Consider the following 25,216-nt stretch of genomic DNA (forward strand, 5'->3'; position numbering starts at 1 on the left):
AACCTGTATACGGAGTTTGCTTTTTTGGTTTTGATAAAGATAAGTGTTGCCACTGCTCGCTTGCTATTTTGTTTCTGGATTAATGTAGGATATCCATGTCCTGTTCCTGGTAACAATACTAGAAAACAAATAATCTTTATCTTGTTGGTGCAATTTTCCCAAAAAAAAAACTCTCGACGACTGTATACCCAAAAACTCTCGACAACTGCATATTATTTGCTCTTTGTGGCGGTCGTTAAGCATTTTCGGTACCTATTTTGCACACAATTTGGAATATCCAAGGTTTTCTGTGAAAATATTGTAGATAATAGTTCGTGCAAGCTGAGGAAATTGATCAGACAGGCCATTAATCGTTAATCGAGGATCACATCGCAGGTTTTGGTCCACTTGCGAACCGACTTCAACAGTCAGAATACTAGGCCTTTCACTTCACTCTTCGTCATGGACATTTGTTTATCCATTTATAAAAACAAAGCGCCTTTGTCTAACTTTTTCTTCACTCATAACTTTATATGAGTTTTAGCAGCCATGACATGCATATTAATTTACAGAACGCACTTTTTTCAGGTGACGGGATGAGCGATTATCGCGGACATCGTTGTTTACATGCATGGAGAACCAGAATACTTTTGAAACAAAACAAATTCTGCTATAGCTTCGCAATGAATCAGTTGATGGCGTTACAGGAGTAAAACTATGTACTAAGGCGCCAATATTTAAATATAAACAAAACGGCTTTTATTTTAAGAATACGCCTCAAAATTAAAAAAAGTACCCTTCGCCTACGTATAGCTTTGCTTGTACGCATTTTTTATTAACTTGTTCTATTGCTAAATGACTAAGTTATGTATATTTTTCTACAACTGGTTAATTAAATTTTATCTGTAAAGTAGAGTATGTTAAATAAAATAAAACGAAATATGCATAATATAGAAGCCAATATAGCAGCACTTAGAACAAAAAATTATTAAGGTTCGAAACATATAAATTAAGCCTTAATATTGACCTAAATATTACATATTAATTTTGTATCTTAAGAACTTATTATGAATGAACTTACTAATATATTTAAATCCTTAGATGAATCACCTGAGATATATTAATTTAGTCTGATGGGGCCTATATAACAATTAATTACGTTAGGCTAAATATAAATGTGACGACAATTTCTCATCGATCAATAATTATAAAATATTACCATACTGGGCCTAACCAATAGTTATGAAGTTAGTTAGATTGACACAAAATATATAAAACAATTATTTATGAAAATAATTCAAATTAATAATTAAAGCAATGCATTAAATTTAGAATTTGATATTGAACCACTTAGCCTTATGCATTTATTGAAGCTTCAATTTGCATAATCAATCATTTCTAATTTAGTTGCCTCTAATTTTGATCCTTGAAAAAGCAGTCCCTGATATATTAAGGTTTAACCTATCCAACATGTCTCAATCCCTCTATTATCAATTTCTGATAAGCACGCATTTTACCATCAGTTTGAATTTAATTTAATATTGTTGGATCAGCAAATATACCATGTAAATAAGAACAATAATCTTGATGTTAATCATGTCAACCCAGTCTGTGTTCAAGAGTTTTAAGATAAATATTTTTAAATCTGTATATAAGTATCAGGACCAATTTGTATAATTATTATAAATGTAGTGCCTCTTTGTTAATTTACCATATTTTATGTAGCCTTGCAAATAAATTGAATGAATTGTGTTTTTAGCTTTTTCCTTCTGGTGAAGCCACAAACTGTTGGTGGCGAAATGTAAAGAATTCTAAGGTTAAAAATGATTTTTATATGAACAAGGCCGTTTTCCAAGAATTTACTCTGTGTATACAAAAAAACATAAATGTAAAGCCTCTTATTTACATTAATTAAAGCATATATTATCTTTTATCCTGTACAATAAAACAAATATAAAATAGCTTTAAATTTATCGAGGCTTGCAATAAATAAATTGATAACAATTATCATTTTATTCTAATGATCTAATTTATTGTTTTATGTTAAATACTATAGGCTTACAATGTTTTATTCATATAATTCATCACGATAGCATAGGTATTAAGGTTAGGTTATTAACAATTAAAACTAAGAGCAGTGAAACATGCCTATGTGTTTAATAATTCATACAGGTGTAGGTTTTACACATATAGGCGTTTATGAAAATAAATATAATGTCAAAATATGAAGTACGTTTAAATGTTTGTTATTATTAAATAACTATAAGTCTTAATAAATGTGGTGGAGATACAGGGTGCATTGATCTTTTAAAGTAATAATTATAATAATAATACACGCCTTTATTTTTCTTTAGCAAAATATTACAGAGTATATAAAAATAAATGAAATTTGGCGAAATAGGTGATATTAGCTACTCTTACATATTAAATAGCTGAGTAACATTAGATACCAAAGAAAAGTCTTTACAATTTCTAAAACATATAGATACATTGATTATTTATTTACACCCGCAGAGCTCCCAGGTCCCATCCTACACATTTCAGTTTTAATTTTATTTAAAAATAAGAGTCACACTCAATAGATTTCCTTGTTTTATATAAGTTATAAATCAAGACAGTCAGCTGGCAGTTTACTTTTAACTTTATTTTTGAATGAAGATGACTTTAAATACTTTATCATGTAAATGTTAGAGGATACAGTCCCATATTTTCAGAGTTGGTAACTAACGCAATATTTCCATTTTTTTTTTGTAATTGGCTCATACATGATTTACTGTACCTAACTCAAAGCGAAAACTATAATTGTTAAATTTATTAAAATTTTAATACATCAAGGCTGTATTTTTGAATTCTTTCTAATAATCACTTCATAGAAAAAATCTATTATAAATCTACTATAAACTCATCCATTTTATTAAAAAAATCAACATTAGACCATTAAAACGACAAGCAAATAAACTGAGCATGGGAATAATGACTGAACTATAAATAGGGGTATTTGTGTTTGCGAACATAAAAGGGTCAAGCAAATTAAAAAGGGCATAAAGTAATTCGTCTCTTTTAATTTACTAAATATGCACGAAACAATTAAACAACAATCACATTCTCAAAATAAATAGGATTTACTTCCATTATGTTTGTAAGGATATTGCAAATGTTTTTGAACATCAATTGGCGTTAGTTCGAACATAGTTTGAATTTTGAGAGTACTATGCAAACTAAATTTAAGTCAAACAATCCTTTATGAAATACGTCTGCTTGTGGGAGTTTCTAGCTCTGTTTAAATATGAATTTAACAGTTTCGTATCATACTGGGATAAGAAGTGGACTATGGCCATTTATGTTATGCATTTCGAGAGAAACTTATGTACCCAATTATTTCTTATAAAATTTTATTAAATGCTTAGCTATAATTCAAATAGCATATTATTTTATTAGTAATAGCCTTCGGCCTAATATCCGTCCAAACGTAAAGAGAAATTTGAAAGGATGGAGTTATGTTTGACCTTATATCCAACTAAACCTAAAAAACTAAAAATAATCACCTGGGTCACTAAAATAACATATTAAATATTTTCTCCGTATAAAAAATTCATAATTAAATTGCTGCCTTTGGTTGCATGTAGGAAAAACATAAAAAGGCTCCAACTATTTTCATATAATTAACACGAATAAACACTAGAAGAATCCACATGCTTGTATGATAGACGCTACTGTTATGTACATTGATAACTTGTATTTACACCCTTAGGAAATATATTTTTTGTGTAAAGAATATGTTTTTGTCAACATATTTAATTATTATATAAATTTTATATCTGAAGTGATTATCTTTTATATATTCCTTAATTATATTAATTTAAATATATAAAAATAAAATTTATTTTTCTATTAAAGATCGGGTAGCTTACTACTTTGGAATAGTGAATTTAGTAAAATTGTTTACATAATAAGGTAAAAAGTTAAAGGAACTTTAAGCTATATATACTTGTATCTCGCTTTATCTTATAACAAAAACTACGTCGTTGCCTCTATGTTGTATTGTGGGGGTAAATTCCGCAACGCGGTATTAAACCACTAAGCTACCATCCGGATATTCTGTATATCTTCACCAAATTACTGTAATATATTACTACATATATGTGTAAAAGCTGAGCTTAAGCTACTGGGGCTTGTTTTATTGTGGCTTAAGCTTGGAACTCAGATTTTATATGAATTTATGTAATGTTTATAAAATAGGCAATAAATAATTTAAAACGGATTTAAGGTTTGTTTTACAAGATACCACTATGGCGATCTCGGAAAAGTTAAGAGATACGGTGTCGCTTAAATAAGAAAAAAGTTGCAAGTTTTTGTGTTAATTAAAGTCACAGATTTTCATTCGTTTGTGCTATTAAGAGGATAATTAACTAGAAAACTATTAATGGTAACAATATAGTTTTGTTCCCTTAGATTTATATTGTTTTTCTTTATACAAAATAGCTAGTTAGTCATTTTAACAAATTTTAATATTTGTTTTTTTAGTTTTTCGGTTAGTCAATCAACCTAGAATTTTTAAATACCGATCTAAATTGTTTATTTTATATCTAAGAATAAAAAATCCTTTTAAAAGGACTAAAGATTTAAGTTTATTTGCCAGCGTTTTGTACAAAGAGCTGGTTTTTTGTGCAATAATACCTTATTGCTGTACCAGTATAGTAAAAAAAACTAATATATCCAGTGTCTCTTTAAATTAAAATACGTTATTTGAAATGTACAAAAAAAACAGTTTTAAACATTAAAAAAATCATCGATGATACTCTTTCTTGTACGAAACGTTAGAAAAATACTTTAATCAAATATCAAGTTACGAGGAATTAACTTTTTTTTTAATTATAAAATAAAAAATGCAGGTCAGTAAATAAAAAATTGAAATTGGTATTGAGCTCTACAGAACTAAAAATTTTTAAGTACTTTGATTTACCAGGTATTTAATAAAGAATAAAATATATAAATATAAATGACACATGTTGCACACATATAAAATACGCATCTAAAATACATATAAAATCAATAATAAGTGTTTTAGGTAAAGAAAAAAATTGGGATTTATTTTAGATTTGATATAATACAGCACAATGAGCAGTTTTCCAATTTCCCATCTCCCTTCCTCTCAATTTTTAATTCTCCGCAAATTTCTACAAAAATTTAATAAATGGTTTGCAACTAAAAAATCATCTTAGTACTGGCAGATGAGGGTTTTCAGGGAAATGATAAGACGTAACCTCACAATAAGTTGTCCAAAGGAGTTTTCTTCTTTCCAAAGGAGGATCTTTAATCATTTTTCTAGATTGGCTTTATATGCAAAAGCAAGATTGCTGAAGTTTATCATTATTTGCCAGCAATTTCTACACCAGTTGAAGAGTAATGCGAACATTTAGTTTTAAGATCATCTACATAGTCTAAAATTCTCTTCAACAATATTGGAGGTATTGCAGCTATATCATTTCCATATCATGCTAGATAATGTTCTAGTTATAAATAAAATATTTTTTTTTAATTTGTCACTGTATATCGCTAGGAAATCAAAATTTGACTACTTTGTACACAAAATTTTATCGTTTACAAAATAGTCACAATAATGACTACTTAAAACGGGGATCCTGTATATGCCGTATGTCTGATACTAGAATTGCACCAGAGGCATTATATTCTTTATACTAAGTAATAAAAAGAATAAATATTTACATATTTATATTTTTTTTCTAGAACACAGTAGACAAACTAGTACAACGCGCAAACGCGTCGCTTCTCATTGGCACGTCATCATGGAAGGAGCAGTTCGTCGAAGCCCTAACTGTGAGCGCGAGTGACGAAGATGAGCAAAAAGAACCATCCAAGTTAGATTATTTTATGCACTTCCTAACTGTCTTCTGGAAGGTGTTGTTTGCATTAATACCTCCTACAGGTAAGATATTCTATCTTAAACTAGTTTAAGAATTACTTATAGAATTTGGTTAAAAAGTTTTAAAAGGGGATATAAGTAAGATACAGGTTGGTTAAGAGGAGAAAAGATGCGTGAGCCTTCTGCAACGAGAAACTTTATTGGTACTTATTATTAGACCAGCAAGTTGGTCAGTTGTTGCCTAAAATGTAAGGGTATATACATGCTTGGCCAATGGTGATCTTAGGTGTGGAAATAAATGTATAAACTTGCAATAATAAGTCCTAAGATACAAATGAAGACGAGAACAATAGCTTCTCCTACTCTTCTTCTTCTAACTACAGTCACGTGAGTTAAACGTAGAGATGTCCCAGGCACGCGTAATTGGAGAATCAGTAAAGTAATGTCGTTCTTTTTTTAACTTGATACATAGCTATTCCGGCACCCAAGAAAAACGTTTGCTGGACGTGTAAATTGGCTTACATTGAAATTCGTATTGTTTTTTCTCTTCTTTTAGCAAATTTTTTATGATTATCAAAAGTACATTTGTGTAATTTTATTTTTAGCTTCTAAAATATGCTAACAAGCAGGTAATAATAGAATTAGTATATGATATTACTTGTTCTAAATTTGAGACTTTTAATGCTACACCAAAAGAGCTTGATTTATTAGAATAAGCCAGAAACTATTAAGAAGAATATCTGTTATAAAGAAAATTACCTAGAAATTCTATTGGAAATTGCTTCCTTCCTTGGTGACCTATATAAGAGCTTAAGAAACTAAAAAAAAATGCTAAAACAAGAACTAAAGTTAAAGTAATATGAGAGTTCTGATATTTCAGAAACTAAAAATAATTGTCAAAGAATAATAATTATCTAAGATCAGTGATTACGAGACCAAACAGAGGCTTTTTAATCAGTATTTAAAGAATGCAAATCCAAAAGCGTGAATTAATTACAAAATTAAATAATTTAATGCAAAAACTACAAGAGTGGCAAGATTGATGAATGTAGATTGCTTCAGTTACAAAATCAAGATAATGAAAAGAATACTAATACAAAAACTAGTTTAAAAACTTACTTTGAACAAATAAAAAAGCAATATTCTAACACAATTTTAACCAAGCCATACTGAACGCTAAAATCATATATCCTAAAATTTGTGAAGTAATAAAATAAAAGAGTGGTTATAAATCAAATAGTATTATTTTACAATCAGAATTGGTGGAAACTTACCTGAACGAGTTTTCGGAAATAGTTTGCGTTTATAATTGTTTTTTTTTTCTGTACATTTTGTTGTCTTACTGTAGAATATCGCGAAAGGAATATACTGACATCTCCAAGGCATTTGATAGGGTCAATCACGTGATATCGTGTTAGTGAGTTTTAAAAGTCAAGAACTTGCTCGAGGACTATTTTTAACGAAATATAAATTATGAGAATAGATGCACACAATTTTTATTATTTCTTTAGAATTAGTTGCAAATAAATCCATGTGCTAGAGTATTTTTAATTTTTTTTAATCCTAAGTTTGATGGATTTTCATGGTTTGCAGCTACTTTATGCAGTTTTTAAGATAACTATATAATTATCATAAAATAATTTTGGTTATCGACCGTACTATTTGAAGAAATACAAACTTATTATCAGGTAGCGGTCTTTGACTATAAAACGATAAAACTCATTTATTCATTCTCAATATTTCATCTTATATTTTAGTGACTTCTTCAGGAGAAACTACAAGGGAGTAAAAAAGTATGTTAATATATAAAATAATTGAACACAACAAAATGATGAAATGGCGAATGAAGAATTACTTAACATGCTAATTACACTGCAAACAAAAGGACAATAAGTACAACTTATAATACAGAGTCAGTTTAGCGTCTCACACATAAACAAACGTAAACAAAAAACATTTTTTTATTATATTATAATTATTCTTTTATACATATAGACACTGAGCAATACGACTGTATATAATTATCTATATATTGTCCAACTCACACATATCACAATAAGAAAATTTTAAAACAATGTAAGAAATTTTTAAATTTAAACACAGTTAAAAAAATTTATTAAACAAAGTTTTTAAAGTATTTTTTAAAGCAGTTTAAAATTACAAACAAGGACATTTTTAGATAAAAGCTTTATAAAATAGAATTAAAAAAATAGGATAAATAAATAAATTATAAGATATTTTTATTAATAGAGAATATATCATGGATAATTAGTCCCCGATACCATAATATATTCTATGAATTTCTACTAAATTTTTATGTAAAAGTTAACAAGCTGCAAAAAAAATTTCATAAGTAATTGTAACCCTAAGTAACCTAATTCATATTTAAATGCTTAAATCCGTCCTCTAAAATTTCTTTATATTGAATTTTATCCTGTAGTAGACCCGGCATTGTTAAATTAAAAAAACGACTGAAATCGGTTGATAAAGTATAAAAATCACGAATAAATTTCTAGTAAAATTAGTTATAAAGTGGGATTTAAACAGAAGTATTTGTAAAACTTATTCTGGCAAATAAAAAAAACCCTTAAAAAAAGAAATCAAAAAATATCCTTATTGGATGGATAATGATATTTAAAAATTAAAGTAAAATAGAACCGAGGATCCTAATGATCTCATTTGCCTTTCATCGCTACTTAATTACTGTTTGCGTTTCTCAAAGCTGAATGACTGGGAAAAGGTTTTTTTGTTCCACAGGATTCATCAAGTGGAGCCAATTTATCTTTATTAGAATGGATTGAATTTCGGGGGGACTTGGGTAAATTTATTCAGAAATGAGCGGATGCCTGTAATCTAATTACCCGAGATGTTTTCACTTAATTACTTATTAATAACATTCAGGAGGGTTTGGATCGATTTCATTTGTCACTGGTTATTTCTAAGAACTTACTACTAAGCTTTTTTAAAAGCTATATGAATTTCATAAAATATCTCGAATAAAAACAGTTATATTTGGATTAATCGATAGGGCCAAAAAACCGCCCAATGAAAATGCTGCCGCAGAATCAAAATCAAATTAGGTTTCTTCCGATTTTCTATTTGAATTGTTGGAAGCTACAGCTAATTTTCCCAATAATGACTGACATTTCTAATGGATGTTCAATTTAGCGTAAATACACTATTCGGTCATGGATGGACGCGCCTAAAATAGAAAATTTCAATGTTAAAATGGCACCTGATGTGCTGGGTGAGTCCGGATATATATTTTATCGGTCGATAGCTTCAATAAAAATTAATAAATTTTTAATGTAACTTTTTTATATACATGGTATCTACGCATAATTGTTTCCTAAAGGAACATTTTCATTTATAAATTTGGGCTTGATTTTTTTAAAGAAAAGATCGACTTTAGTATTGTTTGTCTGACATTTGATAACATAGGGTGATTAAAAAAGAATTAAAAATGAAATTAAGAAAATTCCAATACAAACTCGTTATGGTGGTATACTAATGTGGCAGTAGATTAAGTGAGTCGCTGGTAATCGACATATGCTGCGTTTTCAATTTTGGTTACTAGTGATTGAATGATAGCCTATGTGACAGATTCACGGCTTGGAAATATTTTTTGATTATCACACGCCTCTTACTCACAACTTTTAAATGCGTTTTTTTAGGTTTGAGATTATTAATAATTAAAAAAAAATAAATAACAGCAATTTGTGTATCAAAAAAAGCATTAAAAATACAACTGACTGGAGATGTTGCACGTAAAAGCCGCGAGGGCGGACGCCCTTCGCGAAATTAATTTGCTGTATAGAAAATAGCGTATAAGAAATTCGAGAACTTTTGGCACCGGCAGTGTTTTCTTACAAGAAATTTTCAGTATTTTTTTTATAATATATCAAGGCAGTTCCCAGATAACTATGCTGTAGAAGTACTTCAATTGATAGTTTCAATTATCAAAGTACCATTTTATTAGGCAAAAAATTGATTTTGCAATTTTGATTCAAATTTCTTATACTGGATCATTTTTATACTTTTTTACACTACTCCAAAAAATGCAAATTAAAACTTACTACTCACTCATTCGAATTGTTAACTTCGACTTTGAGTCTTCCTATTTATCTCACTCATCTGCTAATAGTTGTTTTCAAACCTCGTTATTTAATTCACTATTAAAGTGAAACTGAAATTGTAAATACTTATGACTAGTATAACGAGCAAAAGCATAATATTTTCCATTTCTTATATTTAATTTATTTTGGCACTTTAAGCCTCTAGAGAGCTATACTAAAAAAGTAGTAATAGATTACTGAAAATAAATTTTATCTGACGCCCCTAATTTATCCTTGTTTTAAAAGATTAATAATGTCTAGTGAATTTCGTTAAAATTGTTTAGGGCTAAGAGACGGGAGACGGACAGGGATAATAAATGTAATTAAGGGTATATTTACGTGCCGAAGATGGATTTTACCGTCAGCGTATCTTCATTATTAATTAAGCTGATGCCTGTAATATAATTTTATATTATATTAGTTATTTATAATGCTTAAAATACATATAAGCCATTTATTAAAAAAAAACTTAAATAATTAATACCGGCCTTAATAAATTAACTACCTGTTGCTCTATGTATAAATGAATTATCTAATTAACCTAACTTGGGATTGTGCAAATATAAAAATAATTCTATAAGTTTTTTTCTATAACTTTTGTTATCAAAATCACCAAGAAACAATATCAAAGTTATCCTACTTGTTGTTTTTGTATTTTTGCCCTGGGAAAGACCATAAAATTGTCGAAGCATATAGGTGCACATATCAAAAATAACCCTATAGATATAAATAAAATTTGATTTTGTTAAAATGGTGCCTTTTTATTCACAAATATTTTTGTCTGAACACTAAGGACTCTAATTTAAAATAAAAGGTATTTATTGGTTTATTTTACAATCTTAGGTAAATAATAAGGAAAGAACAAAGCGACTAAGTAACCAAAATTATTTTTACACTCAAACAAAACGTGATTCACATCATCAGGTAATAGGTTGTCACATATATGAGTTCTGTATTCTTACTTTATGTAAATATTTAATAAAATAATATGGCTCATACATAAAAATCTGAAAAAGGTATTTTGTTAAATATCTTGGAACTTTACATTTGGAAGCCATACTATAACTGCTAAGGGACATTTTTATCGAAGCGTATATATTTGCTAATTGCCATTTGCTATTTGCTAATTGTATATATTTGCTTTCTAAGTATTTGCTAAAATTTCAAGATATTATTTCAGAAAGAATACTATTTGTTTTTAATAAAATAGTTAATACTTAAATGTTACCTAATAATAAAACTTTATAATTTTTTACTTTTATTTAATATTTTTTTGAAAAATCTAGTATCCTTCTTTAAACTAAATATCCTTATTTCAATTCTTCCGAAAATTATAAAATATTAGATTTTCAGTCAAAAATCACTAAAAACTCAAATATTATAAAAAAAAATTAAACCAGTATTTATTTATAGAAAAAATAAACAGCCTGCCAATTTAGCATTAATTATTAAACGTACTATTTCGTATTATTAATATTTTAGTCAGATATCCAAAGAACTAAAGCCTTTTCGTAATATACTAGAAATATTCTGAACATTCATGAAATATGGTGGACTATTCAACGAACATTTACTACTTTATTGGCGTTAGAAACGCAGTAGCAAGTTTATTCAATATTTTCGGAAGACATTTCCAGCAAAAGATTTTTGAAACTGTATATGTATATTTATACAATAATATAGTTTTTATCTTACATTATTTATTTGCATCGTCCAAACTTTCATCGCACATTCTGTGTTCAGAATAAATCTTAATTTCCTTTATAAACATATATCGAGAAATGCTTCGTTTTGAAATACAGAGTATTAAGTTTAGAAAAAAGTTTTTTAATCATAACTTTTTTATTACTTGAGATATGTTTATGAAATTTTGTACACGCTTTTAAGGTAACAAAAGGCACTTTTTGATTACAAGGATGCCCGTATGGGACTTTTAATTTATTAAAGTTTGTTAAAGGTTTCTCAGATCTTTATTAAGTTTGGATCAAATTTGATTTTCTGCTTTTTTTTTTCGTACGCTGTAATATTTTCTAATAAAATAATAAAAACCATCTTCTGCAGGTTCTGTGTCAGATAACATAGATTTTCTTGCAAAAGATCCGCACTACCTAAAGAGAAATATTAACCGGAGATAAGATGCATCGTATCAAACTCATAATTCACTATTAAAAATGATTAACTATTCATAAATTTCATCCACTGCAAGTGGATGCAACAAATGAAACAAGGTTGAATAGCCAAATTATTATTAGCATAATTTTACTGAAACCAGCTTAATTATGAAGAGTTTGTGCTTGTGTTGAAATTTTCATCTCTATTTAAGAGCGAAAATCATTTATAAGAAAAAAGAGTATAAAGGTTAGCTACTCTAAAAATCAAAATGTGAAAAATTTCACATAAGAGACAGATGATGAATCACTGGAATTTCGCTGAAAGTTCACAGAAGTTTTACGTTTGTAGATTAGGCGTAAAAAAGTTTATCTCAATTAATTAAAAGAAAAAGAAATGAAAAATTTTCTTGCAAAATATCCAAACTTTTTGAAGGAAATTCTAACTCAAGCGCGCATTCCTGGGCATGTATGACATTCTGAGAAGCAACCTTGGAAACTCAGAGTTCACTATCAAAAAATGACTGACCAATACATACATTTCGTCCATAGGAGGTACTGGTAGGAATCAGTTCAGGAAGTTCATGTAAAGAATAATTTCTATAACTTCACCCACCATTCAGAGTCATCAGAGGCCAAAGAATTTGGAACTAGGTGTAAAAAGCTTGAGCTTTTCTTATCCTTATCTGAATTGAATCAAGAATTTCCTTGCAGAGCTTTTGGAAGGATTCAGTTAGAATTTCCTCATATTTGTGGACATAGATGACATTCTGAGAGGCAATCTAGAAAACTCAAAATTCTCTTTCCAAAAATGACGGATTAATGAATGAGTTATGTCCATTAGAGGTTTGATATGAATAACATTAGTACGTCACATAAAGATCCTGATGAATCTCTGGAGCCTCACCTAGATTTATTAGAGGCCAAAGAACTAGGAAATGATAATGAGTCATCTTGGTTTCACGTCTTGGACTAGATATATAGAGCTTAAGCTAAGTTGGAAATCCATATCGCTCTGAATAAAACGACTAAATAATGAATGAATTATGTCCATTGGAGGTACTGACAGGAACCAGACATAAAGACAGAATTTACATAAAGATCCTGATGGATTTCTAAAGACTTTCCAAGACTGACCAGAGGCCAAAGAACTTGAAAATGCTAATAAGCCATCTTGATGTCACGTTGGACTAGGTGTAGAGAGCTTGGGCTTGTCTCATTCTTCTCTAAAGAAAACGAAATATTTCCTTGCAGAACAGACACGGTTTTTCTTTACTCGAAATCCTTGAATTTTACAAACAAGAAGCAAATAATTAAGTTTGCTCCACACTGGAGGAGGAATTTAGAAACAATTTTTGTTTTTAAAAAAAGCAGTTGTATACCATTTTTTCTTAATTAATCTATAATTAAATATCCCGTGGAGATGAGCTATTGGATTTGATATTAAGGTTAATTTTGAAAGTTAAAGTTAATTTAAAAAGAAACTTCTATTTTTTACATCGGATTCAGAACAAAAATTATCAATTCAATCAATAGCAAGAGTGTGTGCACCCGTGTTTAATTTTGCTGTCAAATTATAAATGACCTGGTGTTAAATTTCAAGGTAGTTTTTATTAACTTTTCTCATAGGCTTTGAAATTTGGCTTATTTCTAATAAAAAGTGAAAAACCAATATTTCTTCTTTTAAAAAATGGGCTTCACCTTTAAAATTACAATCTCAGAGACCAATCCAATGACACAAAAAGTTGTTTTGAACTATACAGAAACATATCCATTTTTTCTCCAAGAGACCAAACAAAAAACAAAACAAAAGTATAAATTTCATAATGAGTTACTTATTATATTGGGTATTACGTCACTTATAGCAAAAATCAATTTAGAAATTTTTTATCTCACACGCTCAACAATTATTGAAAAGAAGAAGAAAATAGACTTATTCACGTATTTAAAAGAAATATGAACTTAAATCTGTAACGATACCGTTCGATATATTTAATTTAATTTAAGTTCAATAAGTTTTAAATACAATAATTTACTTGAGGTATAATAGATTTTTTTATATACCTAGGAGCTGAGGTTCAATCTATTAATCTCTGAGCTCGTTTCTTCTTTTCAATATCCTACCTAACTTCGTTATGAATATTATAATTAAAAAACGATAAAATACAATAAGAAGACCTACTTTTTTTAAAAAATACCTAATTTGAACCAACGTTTCGGTAGTTATATCTACTACCGTTATCAAGGTAATTAAAGTAAAATTAAATTAAATTAAAAATAAAATATACTTATCTTTCAAATTTTCAGTAATCCAGTCTCATCAAAATTTCTTCCTAATTCGAAAATACTTTATATACTTTTTTATATGATTTGACGGTTTATTAATAGTTTGACAAACTATTTTGAAAGATAACAAAATTTTCAAAGGTTACTTTTTTTAAAAATTAAAGGGGGGGGGGGTGTGATCTTAATGTAAATTAATCATAGAAAATACATGAATATCAAATATTTTAAATCATTAATTAATTTTGAGAATACCCTGATCTACCTCTCTCTTTAGCAAAGGAATCCATGTATTATGAAAATCAACCGAACAAGTAGCTAAGCATTTATCTTCATTTAACATTATAAATGCACTTTCCTTTATCTTACGTAATTTTGAAATTGGTTCCTTTGCTAAAATTGAGGAAGCATTCCAGTCTATTCTGTGGTTATTGTCGAATGCATGTTGTGTAATTTTTGATTTTTGAAATTCATTGTTTTTTATGTAAGATTTATGTTCATTAATTCTTTTTGGTAATGGTCTACAGGTTTCACCTATGTAAAATTTACCACAAATACAAGGAATTTTATAGATTACATTTTTATTAAATTCATTTTCATTGAAAGGTTTAGTTTTTGTTAATAAGTATCGTAATGTGTTTTGTGATTTAAAAATAGTTCTTATATTAAATTTTTTAGCAATTCTTTTTATCTTATCAGAAAAACCTGGAATAAATGGTAAAATAAGATTTGTCGTAAAAAGTGGTTGATTCAATTTTATACGTGGATTATCAAACTCTTTAAAGCAATTTTCTAAAAATTCTTTGGGATAATTATTTTGAATTAAGATATTTTTAATAAAATCTTTTTCAGTTGTTAAATATTGATTATTACAAATAATGTGTGCACGATCATATAAACTTTTTACCACTCCTTTCTTTACCATTATTGGATGATTAGAATTAAAATTAAGATATCTATTAGTATGAGTTGGTTTACGGTAAATTCTAGTTTCAAAATTTTGTAAATCCTTTTTAATTAAAATATCAAGAAAAGGAAGCTGACCATCAGCCTCCTTTTCAAGAGTAAATTTTTGCTATAGAAAACGCAACGAAAGACTTACCAAGGGATCAACAAGATGAATTTAGAATTAGGGCAAAGATAGAAATTGAAAAACCAATTAAAATTAAACAAAATCTAAACTCTTTAGAATTAAAAGCTTTAAAGACACTTAAAACCGATAATAATATTAAAATACTTCCAGCCGATAAAGGTAATGCTACTGTTCTTTTAAATATTAACACTTATGAAAATAAATTAAATTTAATAATTAATGATGGCAATTATTCTAAATTATCTAAAGATCCTACAGAAAAAATTGAAAGACAAATTTATAATTTACTTAAAAAGCATAAAAACCAATTTTCTAATATTGATAGATTTAAATTAACTCCACATAATAGTAAATCACCACATTTTTATGGTTTACCAAAAATACATAAAATAAATGTTCCTTTAAGACCTATAGTTAGTAGCATAAATTCACCTACTCATCCTCTTGCAAAATATCTTTTAAATATCTTAACTCCATACACTAATAATTCTGATTCTTACATTAAAAATTCTCAACATTTTTTAGAAAAACTTTCTACAATTTCTTTTAACCCTCATGATCTATTGGTAAGTTTTGATGTTGTAAGTCTTTTTACTAATGTTCCTGTTGACAAAACTTTAAATATTGTTAAAAATAAATTAGAGAATGATAATAATTTGGCAGAACGTACAACATTAAGCGTTAATACAATTTTAGAACTTTTAACCTATTGTGTCAAAACTACTTATTTTCAATACAATAATGAATTTTATCAACAAAACTTTGGTATGGCTATGGGTTCTCCTCTTTCACCAATTTTAAGTAATATATTTATGGAAAATTTTGAATCTGAAATTATTAATACATTTGATAAAAAACCTAAAATATGGTGGCGATATATTGATGATATTTTTTCAATATATCACCATAACGAAATAGATCTTATAAATTTTTTAAATTACATTAACTCAAAAGAATCTACTATAAAATTTACTCTTGAAAAGGAGGCTGATGGTCAGCTTCCTTTTCTTGATATTTTAATTAAAAAGGATTTACAAAATTTTGAAACTAGAATTTACCGTAAACCAACTCATACTAATAGATATCTTAATTTTAATTCTAATCATCCAATAATGGTAAAGAAAGGAGTGGTAAAAAGTTTATATGATCGTGCACACATTATTTGTAATAATCAATATTTAACAACTGAAAAAGATTTTATTAAAAATATCTTAATTCAAAATAATTATCCCAAAGAATTTTTAGAAAATTGCTTTAAAGAGTTTGATAATCCACGTATAAAATTGAATCAACCACTTTTTACGACAAATCTTATTTTACCATTTATTCCAGGTTTTTCTGATAAGATAAAAAGAATTGCTAAAAAATTTAATATAAGAACTATTTTTAAATCACAAAACACATTACGATACTTATTAACAAAAACTAAACCTTTCAATGAAAATGAATTTAATAAAAATGTAATCTATAAAATTCCTTGTATTTGTGGTAAATTTTACATAGGTGAAACCTGTAGACCATTACCAAAAAGAATTAATGAACATAAATCTTACATAAAAAACAATGAATTTCAAAAATCAAAAATTACACAACATGCATTCGACAATAACCACAGAATAGACTGGAATGCTTCCTCAATTTTAGCAAAGGAACCAATTTCAAAATTACGTAAGATAAAGGAAAGTGCATTTATAATGTTAAATGAAGATAAATGCTTAGCTACTTGTTCGGTTGATTTTCATAATACATGGATTCCTTTGCTAAAGAGAGAGGTAGATCAGGGTATTCTCAAAATTAATTAATGATTTAAAATATTTGATATTCATGTATTTTCTATGATTAATTTACATTAAGATCACACCCCCCCCCCTTTAATTTTTAAAAAAAGTAACCTTTGAAAATTTTGTTATCTTTCAAAATAGTTTGTCAAACTATTAATAAACCGTCAAATCATATAAAAAAGTATATAAAGTATTTTCGAATTAGGAAGAAATTTTGATGAGACTGGATTACTGAAAATTTGAAAGATAAGTATATTTTATTTTTAATTTAATTTAATTTTACTTTAATTACCTTGATAACGGTAGTAGATATAACTACCGAAACGTTGGTTCAAATTAGGTATTTTTTAAAAAAAGTAGGTCTTCTTATTGTATTTTATCGTTTTTTAATTATAATATTCATAACGAAGTTAGGTAGGATATTGAAAAGAAGAAACGAGCTCAGAGATTAATAGATTGAACCTCAGCTCCTAGGTATATAAAAAAATCTATTATACCTCAAGTAAATTATTGTATTTAAAACTTATTGAACTTAAATTAAATTAAATATATCGAACGGTATCGTTACAGATTTAAGTTCATATTTCTTTTAAATACGTGAATAAGTCTATTTTCTTCTTCTTTTCAATAATTGTTGAGCGTGTGAGATAAAAAATTTCTAAATTGATTTTTGCTATAAGTGACGTAATACCCAATATAATAAGTAACTCATTATGAATTCGTCACAACAATACAGATTTTACTTATAAATTTCATGTATCATTAAATTGAGGAAAACTTTAATGAGATCGAGCCTTTTATTGTTATTTTGAACCAATTGTGTTTAAATCATTTTTTTGAAGGTTAAGTATGTTATGAGAAATCGGGGTCCAAAGAATAAAATAGGCTACCATGTATTTAAAAAAAAGCAGTTTTTTTTTATAAAAAGGTACAAATAATGTATCTGGAATATCTAAGCTAATTTATATCTAGAAATATCAAAAACATAATTCCTCAATAAATTTTCAATTATTAACTAACGTAATTGTAGCTCTAATCAATCATTTAAAATAGATGGTAATTAATACGATTTAATTGCAGGCATGTGCAAAGGTTACCTGTGCTTCGTGGTATCAATTTTCTGCATAGGTCTGGTGACGGCAGTAATTGGAGATGTGGCGTCACATTTCGGAGCCACTTTAGGAATTAGAGACGCTGTTACAGCGATTATATTTGTTGCATTAGGAACCAGTATACCCGGTAAGTTATAAGCAATTTTTTTCTCAAAAAATTCTAATTTTTATCCCCTTTTAAATAACCTCTAGTAGTTTTTCTTAGCATTATATAAAATCAGTAGAATATTTAAATGAGAATATAACCTAAATAAAGAATCATTAAAAGACAACATTAGTAATAATAATAATAATAATAATATTAATAATAATAATAATATTAATAATAATAAAAACATTTATTAATCCTCAAAAAAATATCAGTTGATGTGTCAGCGAAAATAGACACATGGATTAAAAGGCAAATTTCAGCTTCTAAACAAAAAGTTAAGAGCTGTTGAAGCCTGTTAACTATAATACTAACCTACAAAAAAACACAAGTCATAACCTTAAAGTATAAGTGTAACACAAATTTGTAAATCTAGGATGCAATACAACTTCAAAGATAGATAATAAAATTTGTGTAATAGTAACAACTAAACCTAATTCTTGCTACTTAATATTTAATTGACTATAAGCAATAGGTATACAAAAATATGAAGTTGTATGGGCTAACACAATATAAAGGCTAAGTAGTTGTAAGCCTTTTTCTTGTATTATTTTTTTATTCGCATAAGTTGCGATATTATAGGAACTTTTAAAAATTTATTTGCAATGCTATGGGATCTCCAGAGGATTTTGATGTCTTATATTGACTCCATTAGTAATAGCCTTGCACTTAACTCTGTATATTAGGTAGGAAGAAAATTTATTTTTTAAGACTCTATCTATAGCAAAACACAGTGTAATTTAACTCTCTTCTTTGAGACATATTCAGCCAGTGCATGTCCTTCAATTTGTGTGATACCCCATGTAGTCTTCGTATTCCAAATATGTATCTCACACAAGCATTTTGAAGTTTTGCACACGCTTCTTGACCCTGAGTTCAAGACAAGGGCCGTGAACAGTATCACAGAAATTCAGATCTAAAAGAATCAGGGAATCGCAGAGTATATTTCTTGTTTCTATATTTAACACATATTTTTGGGAATAAAGGAATTGAAGCATTGAATAACTTTTTTGTTACATGGTGAAAAATATTCAAGTCAATATCCATGTATACACCAAGATTCCTACTCATGTTTTAAAATGAAATTGGTTCATTATTGATGTGCAAATGAATGCGATTAAGAAGGTTTTGTCTTAAAGTGTATTTAATAAATAACATAGCGAGAGACTTCTTGGGATTTAGCCTTAAGGATTGGTCATATAACAATCTTAGGTCTCCATTTAAACAATTGTTGGCATATTCAGGATTAAAAGGATCAAAGGAAAAAATTATCTGGGTATCGTCAGCGTAAATATGATGTTTTAAAAATTTTAAACACGTAAAAACTTGATACGTATAAATAGAATAACAAAGCTGACCCAAAATACTTCCCTGTGATACGCCGGATGAAAGACTCCTATCCTCTGAATATTTGCCATCCAAACCCATTGTTTCCTATCAGTGATAAAGCTGTTCATGAGATTCTTAGTAGAAAATCCTACAAAACCAAGATCTGACAACAAGATCTCTTGATTAAGCGTATCGAAAGCCTTGCAATAATCCAACATAACACCGTGAACATGCTTTAGTTCAAAGATCTAAAAATGTCATCGGTTACATCACAAAGTGCAGTCGCACAGCTATATTTGGAGCGAAAACCAGATTGTTTTATAGGAATTACAGAATTATTTGTCAAGAATAAATTGATATATGACTCTAGACACTTTTTAAGAACCTTAGACAAAACTGGCAAAAATGATATTGAGCAATGGTCGCTATAATCCTTAGAATTTTTTAGTTTAGCTAATCAGAAATGTTAGCTTGTTTCCAGAGGGTGAAAATTCCCCGGTTAGTATACAAGTATTAATTATATTGATAAAATATTATAAGTCCCAAATTTAAATTATCGCGACCGGTTGCATTAGACCTAAGCTTACTCAAAATATTCATAATGTTGATCTGTGATACTGGAGCAAAATTAAATGAATCCTCGGTTAACTTATTATATCGGTAATAATTTAGAAGTTCAAGATCAGTGTTAAAGTAGATTCCGTTTTGTATAAAGTGAGAGTTTATATGGTTGACATTTCTAAGGTTTCTAGGAATGACAGAACTTTTTGATTTACTAAATTTGATTTTTCTCATAGAAAATTTAATTTTTCCTTAATATCTATTGAAAACAAAAAAGTGATAAATATAACACTAATACTAAAGTTTTTTAATAATAATAAAGGTTTACTGAGATTTTAGGAGAAAAATAATTTAGAGAGATTTGAATAATGTATATAGAAATTAATGACTTTTTTGTGTTTTACGTAGTATTTGGTATATTTGTTTTTTTCGCATCTGACCTATATTTGCTAAGAATTTTTTTAAAATAGTATGCTTTTCCTGCTTTTGAAGTAAGCTTTTAATTTTACATACATTAAAAATATTTTTTCTTGTCTCTTAGCACTTTCTAAGCCCTTGAAAATAATTTTTAATCTCCTTCTATAAAATTGACCGCTAACAATGAACGACCTCGTATAGTTGCGACTGTAGAAACAGAACAGGCAGTTTTAAGTCAAACTGAGGAGGACCCTACAACAAGTACAAGAAAGATTGCTACAATATTAAATATTAGTCAATCGACAGTCTGCAGAATAGTGAAGAGGGAAATCTTCTATCCGAACCATTTACAGCAAGTGCAAGCACTATTACCAGGTGATTTAAATTATTGCAACAAATTTGAATTTTGTTGCAACAATTTTCAGTTAATGTGAAATTATGTGGATGTATGGATGTTATGGTGGAAATTGTTGAAGATAACTTGGTTGGTCAATTTTTTTGGCCAGAGCAATTAACTAGAGATGTATATCGGCATTTTCTCAAAGAGGAACTGCCTGCATTATTAGAAGAAGTGCCGGTTGAGCTAAGATATCAAATGTATTTTATGTACGATAGTGATTCTGCACGCTTTAGCTTAACTGCTTAAGAATATCTAAATAGAAAATATCCCAATTGCTGGATAGGCCGCGGTGGTCCACAACTATGGCCTCCGCAATATCCCGATAAACTCATTAGACACTTTTTTGTGGGGTTACCTAAAACAACTTTTATAACCTCCACTCCTAGTTTATGTTTTACGTCATGTTAATCAATTTTCTTTTTTGTAAAAAACTTTAATTTTAGAAGAATTAAATTAAAAAAATAAAATGGTTGTTTTCAGTCTTGTATTCAAAACCTCAAAATGTAATAAATGCCCTCTATAAGTGACATAAAAAATATAACAAAAAAAAATTTAGCACCTTGGAAAACCTCCCTATACCTAATTTCATATGGTTATTCTCGTTTACTTTCAAATTATTAAAAAAAATTGAAAATGAAATTAAAATTTCAACGCTCTGTATCTCCATAGAAAAGCAGTTTGGGGAACATAGGTTTGTAGTTTTTTCAATATTTTGACCCAAGGAAAATTTTCCCTTAAATTTTCATGCAATATTCAATAATAAGATTTAAATACATGTTTTAATTACCATTTAAACACTTTCAATTTAAAAATTAATTTATATATACCTTCCTTTATTTAACCACTTCTCGCCCCGAAATTGAAATCATTCAATTTAAAAAAAAATAGATTTTCGTAAAACCTTTGCTGCTTGCACATTACGAAAATTCATCAACTTTTATAGGAAACTAAAGTCAATAACATTTTTGCAGCAAATAACATTTAACATTTTTGAGTTCTCAAAATTTTGTAAAGCTTTTGACAGTATCAAGTTTTTTTTATTTGATTAAAAAACTACTTAATAAAATCAAAACGGTTGTACTTACGTAAAAAAGTTCAAAGCACCCTTTTGATAAAGAGACTCTTTTATATGAAACTAAAATCAATAAAATTATTATATCAGTTTTTATAATATCCAACAATAATTTAGTGTATTTCCCATAAGATCTCTGTGAACTCTCTATTTATGAACGAATTGTTGGCCTCAACCTCTTGTGATAGTATTTAACTCCTATTAACAGCTCTCGTCTGATTATACAAAAGTTTCCTTTGGGTTTTGATAAATTCAACAATTCCATGATGAAAACTTTATTTCAACTGTGAATATATCTGTTCCAGGACTGGTCCAGGAAAAGAACACAACTTGCAAATAAAATGCTTCTTAAAAGTTTTTACCAAGAAATCATATTATTTTTGCTTCGTTGACATCCTTTAAAGAAAATATATTTTATCCAACGGTTGATATAAAAATAAAAAAATTCGATACGTTGATTGCTCTAAGCCCTTTTCCATCGTCTGGGCCATTACCACTATACGGACGTCATTTGTGGCGTCGCCGTCGGCGTCGTTTCTGTCTCAACACCAAACCGTAACAAAATTGCCCCTCAAACGATAAACAATCGCATTCGGAACACATAAGCCATATCGAAATGTCGGTACAAGGGGAGTCCAGGAAATTATTGGATTTGCTACAGGACCAACACGCGGGCTAATAAGATTAATTAGGATTTAGCTTCGTTAAACTATTTGGAATGTGTTAAGCTGCATTGCGTATTGGTGTTAATACTCAATTATAATGTTTATTTAATGAGAAATAACTTCATTTGTCCATAAAGGGGCATTAAGTTTAGGTATAAAGCGTGAAAATATAATATACATAGAAAATTTGAACAGCAAATTATAAGGATCCTAAGCTTGATAATCACGGTATCTGTTGGAGCGGCTCAGATATTAAGGAAAAACGAACATTTGAATTTAAAAATTGAATACTGATTGGGGAATATGGATCATCGAACTACCATGAAGTTTATTTGTTATCTGTCCCAAAATAAAAATGCACCCTGTTTCGTTTCATTCAATTTAACAACATCACATGCCACGTTTTTCTTTACTTAATGTTAAGAGCTGTTATAATCTGGGTCAGTAGAGCACAATGAAGAAGCATCGCTTTTAATTTCATTTTCAGAGATGCGGCCAAAGCATTTGACACAGTATACTACCCAAAATTGCTTGAAAAAATTAAACTGCTATAGAACCAGGGGATGTTAAGGCTTGCAGCTGTAGAAAATATACCTTAAGCTTATATCAGAAATTTTTAATAATAGAACCAATTTAAATATATCTGATTCCAGTGTTTTCGACCATTATTTTAAGATGGGATGTTTATGAAAATTGTCAAATTTTACAATATGATTTTAAGTTTTGTACTCAAGCACTCATATTATCTCACAATCAATGTTTGATTATTTCAACATAGAACAACAATCAAGAAAATTAATAGTGAGTCTATTATCAGAAATACATAAATTACAAAAAAACGATACTTGTTTTATCATTAGAACATAGAATGTTTGGACGTGCAAATATCTGTGTAATTTTGTGCTAACAGTGTTATATCTTTTTGAAAGAGTACTAAATAAAATCGTAATATATGTTTAATTTAACGCAACCAGTAAACAAAAAATATCCTTTTGGTAAAAAATGGTCTTCTTTAAGATTTTGAAGAAAATCCTCTATGAACTCTGCTAGTTTTTTATACCAGTTATGTTAGAAGTGAGGGTCACTACCAGGGATTTCTGACCTATGACTGTTTCTGATAATTCTAGAGATCAGTTTTTTAGTTACTTCTGGTGTCTTCACTTCTCTTACATCTTTAATCAACTCTCTGCTTCGTTAAAACAAATAGATAACTTCAACATATTAAAATATAGACTAAAACCGGTTATTATAAGTTCTGTCATCTATGATATCAACGAATTTAGCAACATGCTGAAAGTCACTCCTGCCTAGTCAGTGTTTGTACTTTGTTTGTACTGTTTGTTGGTACTTTTGTGGTTATTATAGTTTCTAAGTTTTAGATGTGTGTAATTAGGTTTTTTTATAATAGTTTAATATATTATTCTTTTAAATAAGTCAATTAAAATTATCAGTTACTTTCTCCTGACTTGTCTTATTCTATTGTATATGTAGTATCAAATGACCAAATAAATCAGTAATCAGTAATCAGTATTAATCTTTAGAGAGATACGTGTTACAATTAGCAACAATAATTTTTATATTGTGACAATATTCTTTTAATTGAATCAGGGAAACAACTTTTATTTGTATTAAAAACAAATAAAATCAGCCAGAAAATAAATATACATTAAGTTCCATCAGATTTTTATTAAGCCTCGAAATGTTCCATCATTTTGCTGACTCGTCTGACCTGAAGGGATCGGCCAAGATAAATTTAATTTACTTTAGAAATCCCAGAGCATTGTGATTATTCCCTGTCTGAATCTGTGCAATTCTAGAAAAGAAACTTAGCTATCACACGCCTCAGTCTTATATTTAAGGTTCAGGAAATAAAGGGAAAACGTGAACTCATTGTGATTTAAGAGTTTTGATTTTAATTGTTTTTTTCTAAGGTTGATATAGTTCAAACATGATGAAATGCATAATTACAATGTCTTTTAAAGAAATAACTTACTCTCACAAAATTTCTGCATTATCATAAGAGAATATTTACCCATAAATTTTTATCATCTCATCTTTCCTTTAGACCTTTAAAACGTTAAGAGCCGACATCCTCAAAATACGCTATTAAACTTACTAATGCGTCCAGGGATAAAAAGCTTATCCGGATACACAAAGATATCCTTTCAATCACATTGGCACCATAATACTTTGATAGTTACTCCAGCTCTTGTAGTAAAAATTTGATACATTTTTGTTTGATGGCCATAGAATCCAAAAATCAATAAAA

General features: G+C 28.3%; 1 protein-coding gene across 2 annotated transcripts in view; it reads left to right on the forward strand.

The window, feature by feature from the left end:
- Positions 1 to 25,216, forward strand: part of LOC126743110 (sodium/calcium exchanger 3) — a 172,909-nt gene that overhangs the window by 133,404 nt on the left and 14,289 nt on the right. For both annotated transcript variants that reach the window (XM_050450073.1, XM_050450072.1), the window contains exons 4-5: positions 5,728 to 5,926; positions 18,324 to 18,482. In XM_050450073.1, coding sequence (XP_050306030.1) covers positions 5,728 to 5,926; positions 18,324 to 18,482 — 358 coding nt within the window. The remainder of the gene's footprint in view (positions 1 to 5,727; positions 5,927 to 18,323; positions 18,483 to 25,216) is intronic.

The sequence above is a fragment of the Anthonomus grandis genome, chromosome 12 (assembly GCF_022605725.1).
Source record: "Anthonomus grandis grandis chromosome 12, icAntGran1.3, whole genome shotgun sequence".
Taxonomy (NCBI): Eukaryota; Metazoa; Arthropoda; class Insecta; order Coleoptera; family Curculionidae; genus Anthonomus; species Anthonomus grandis.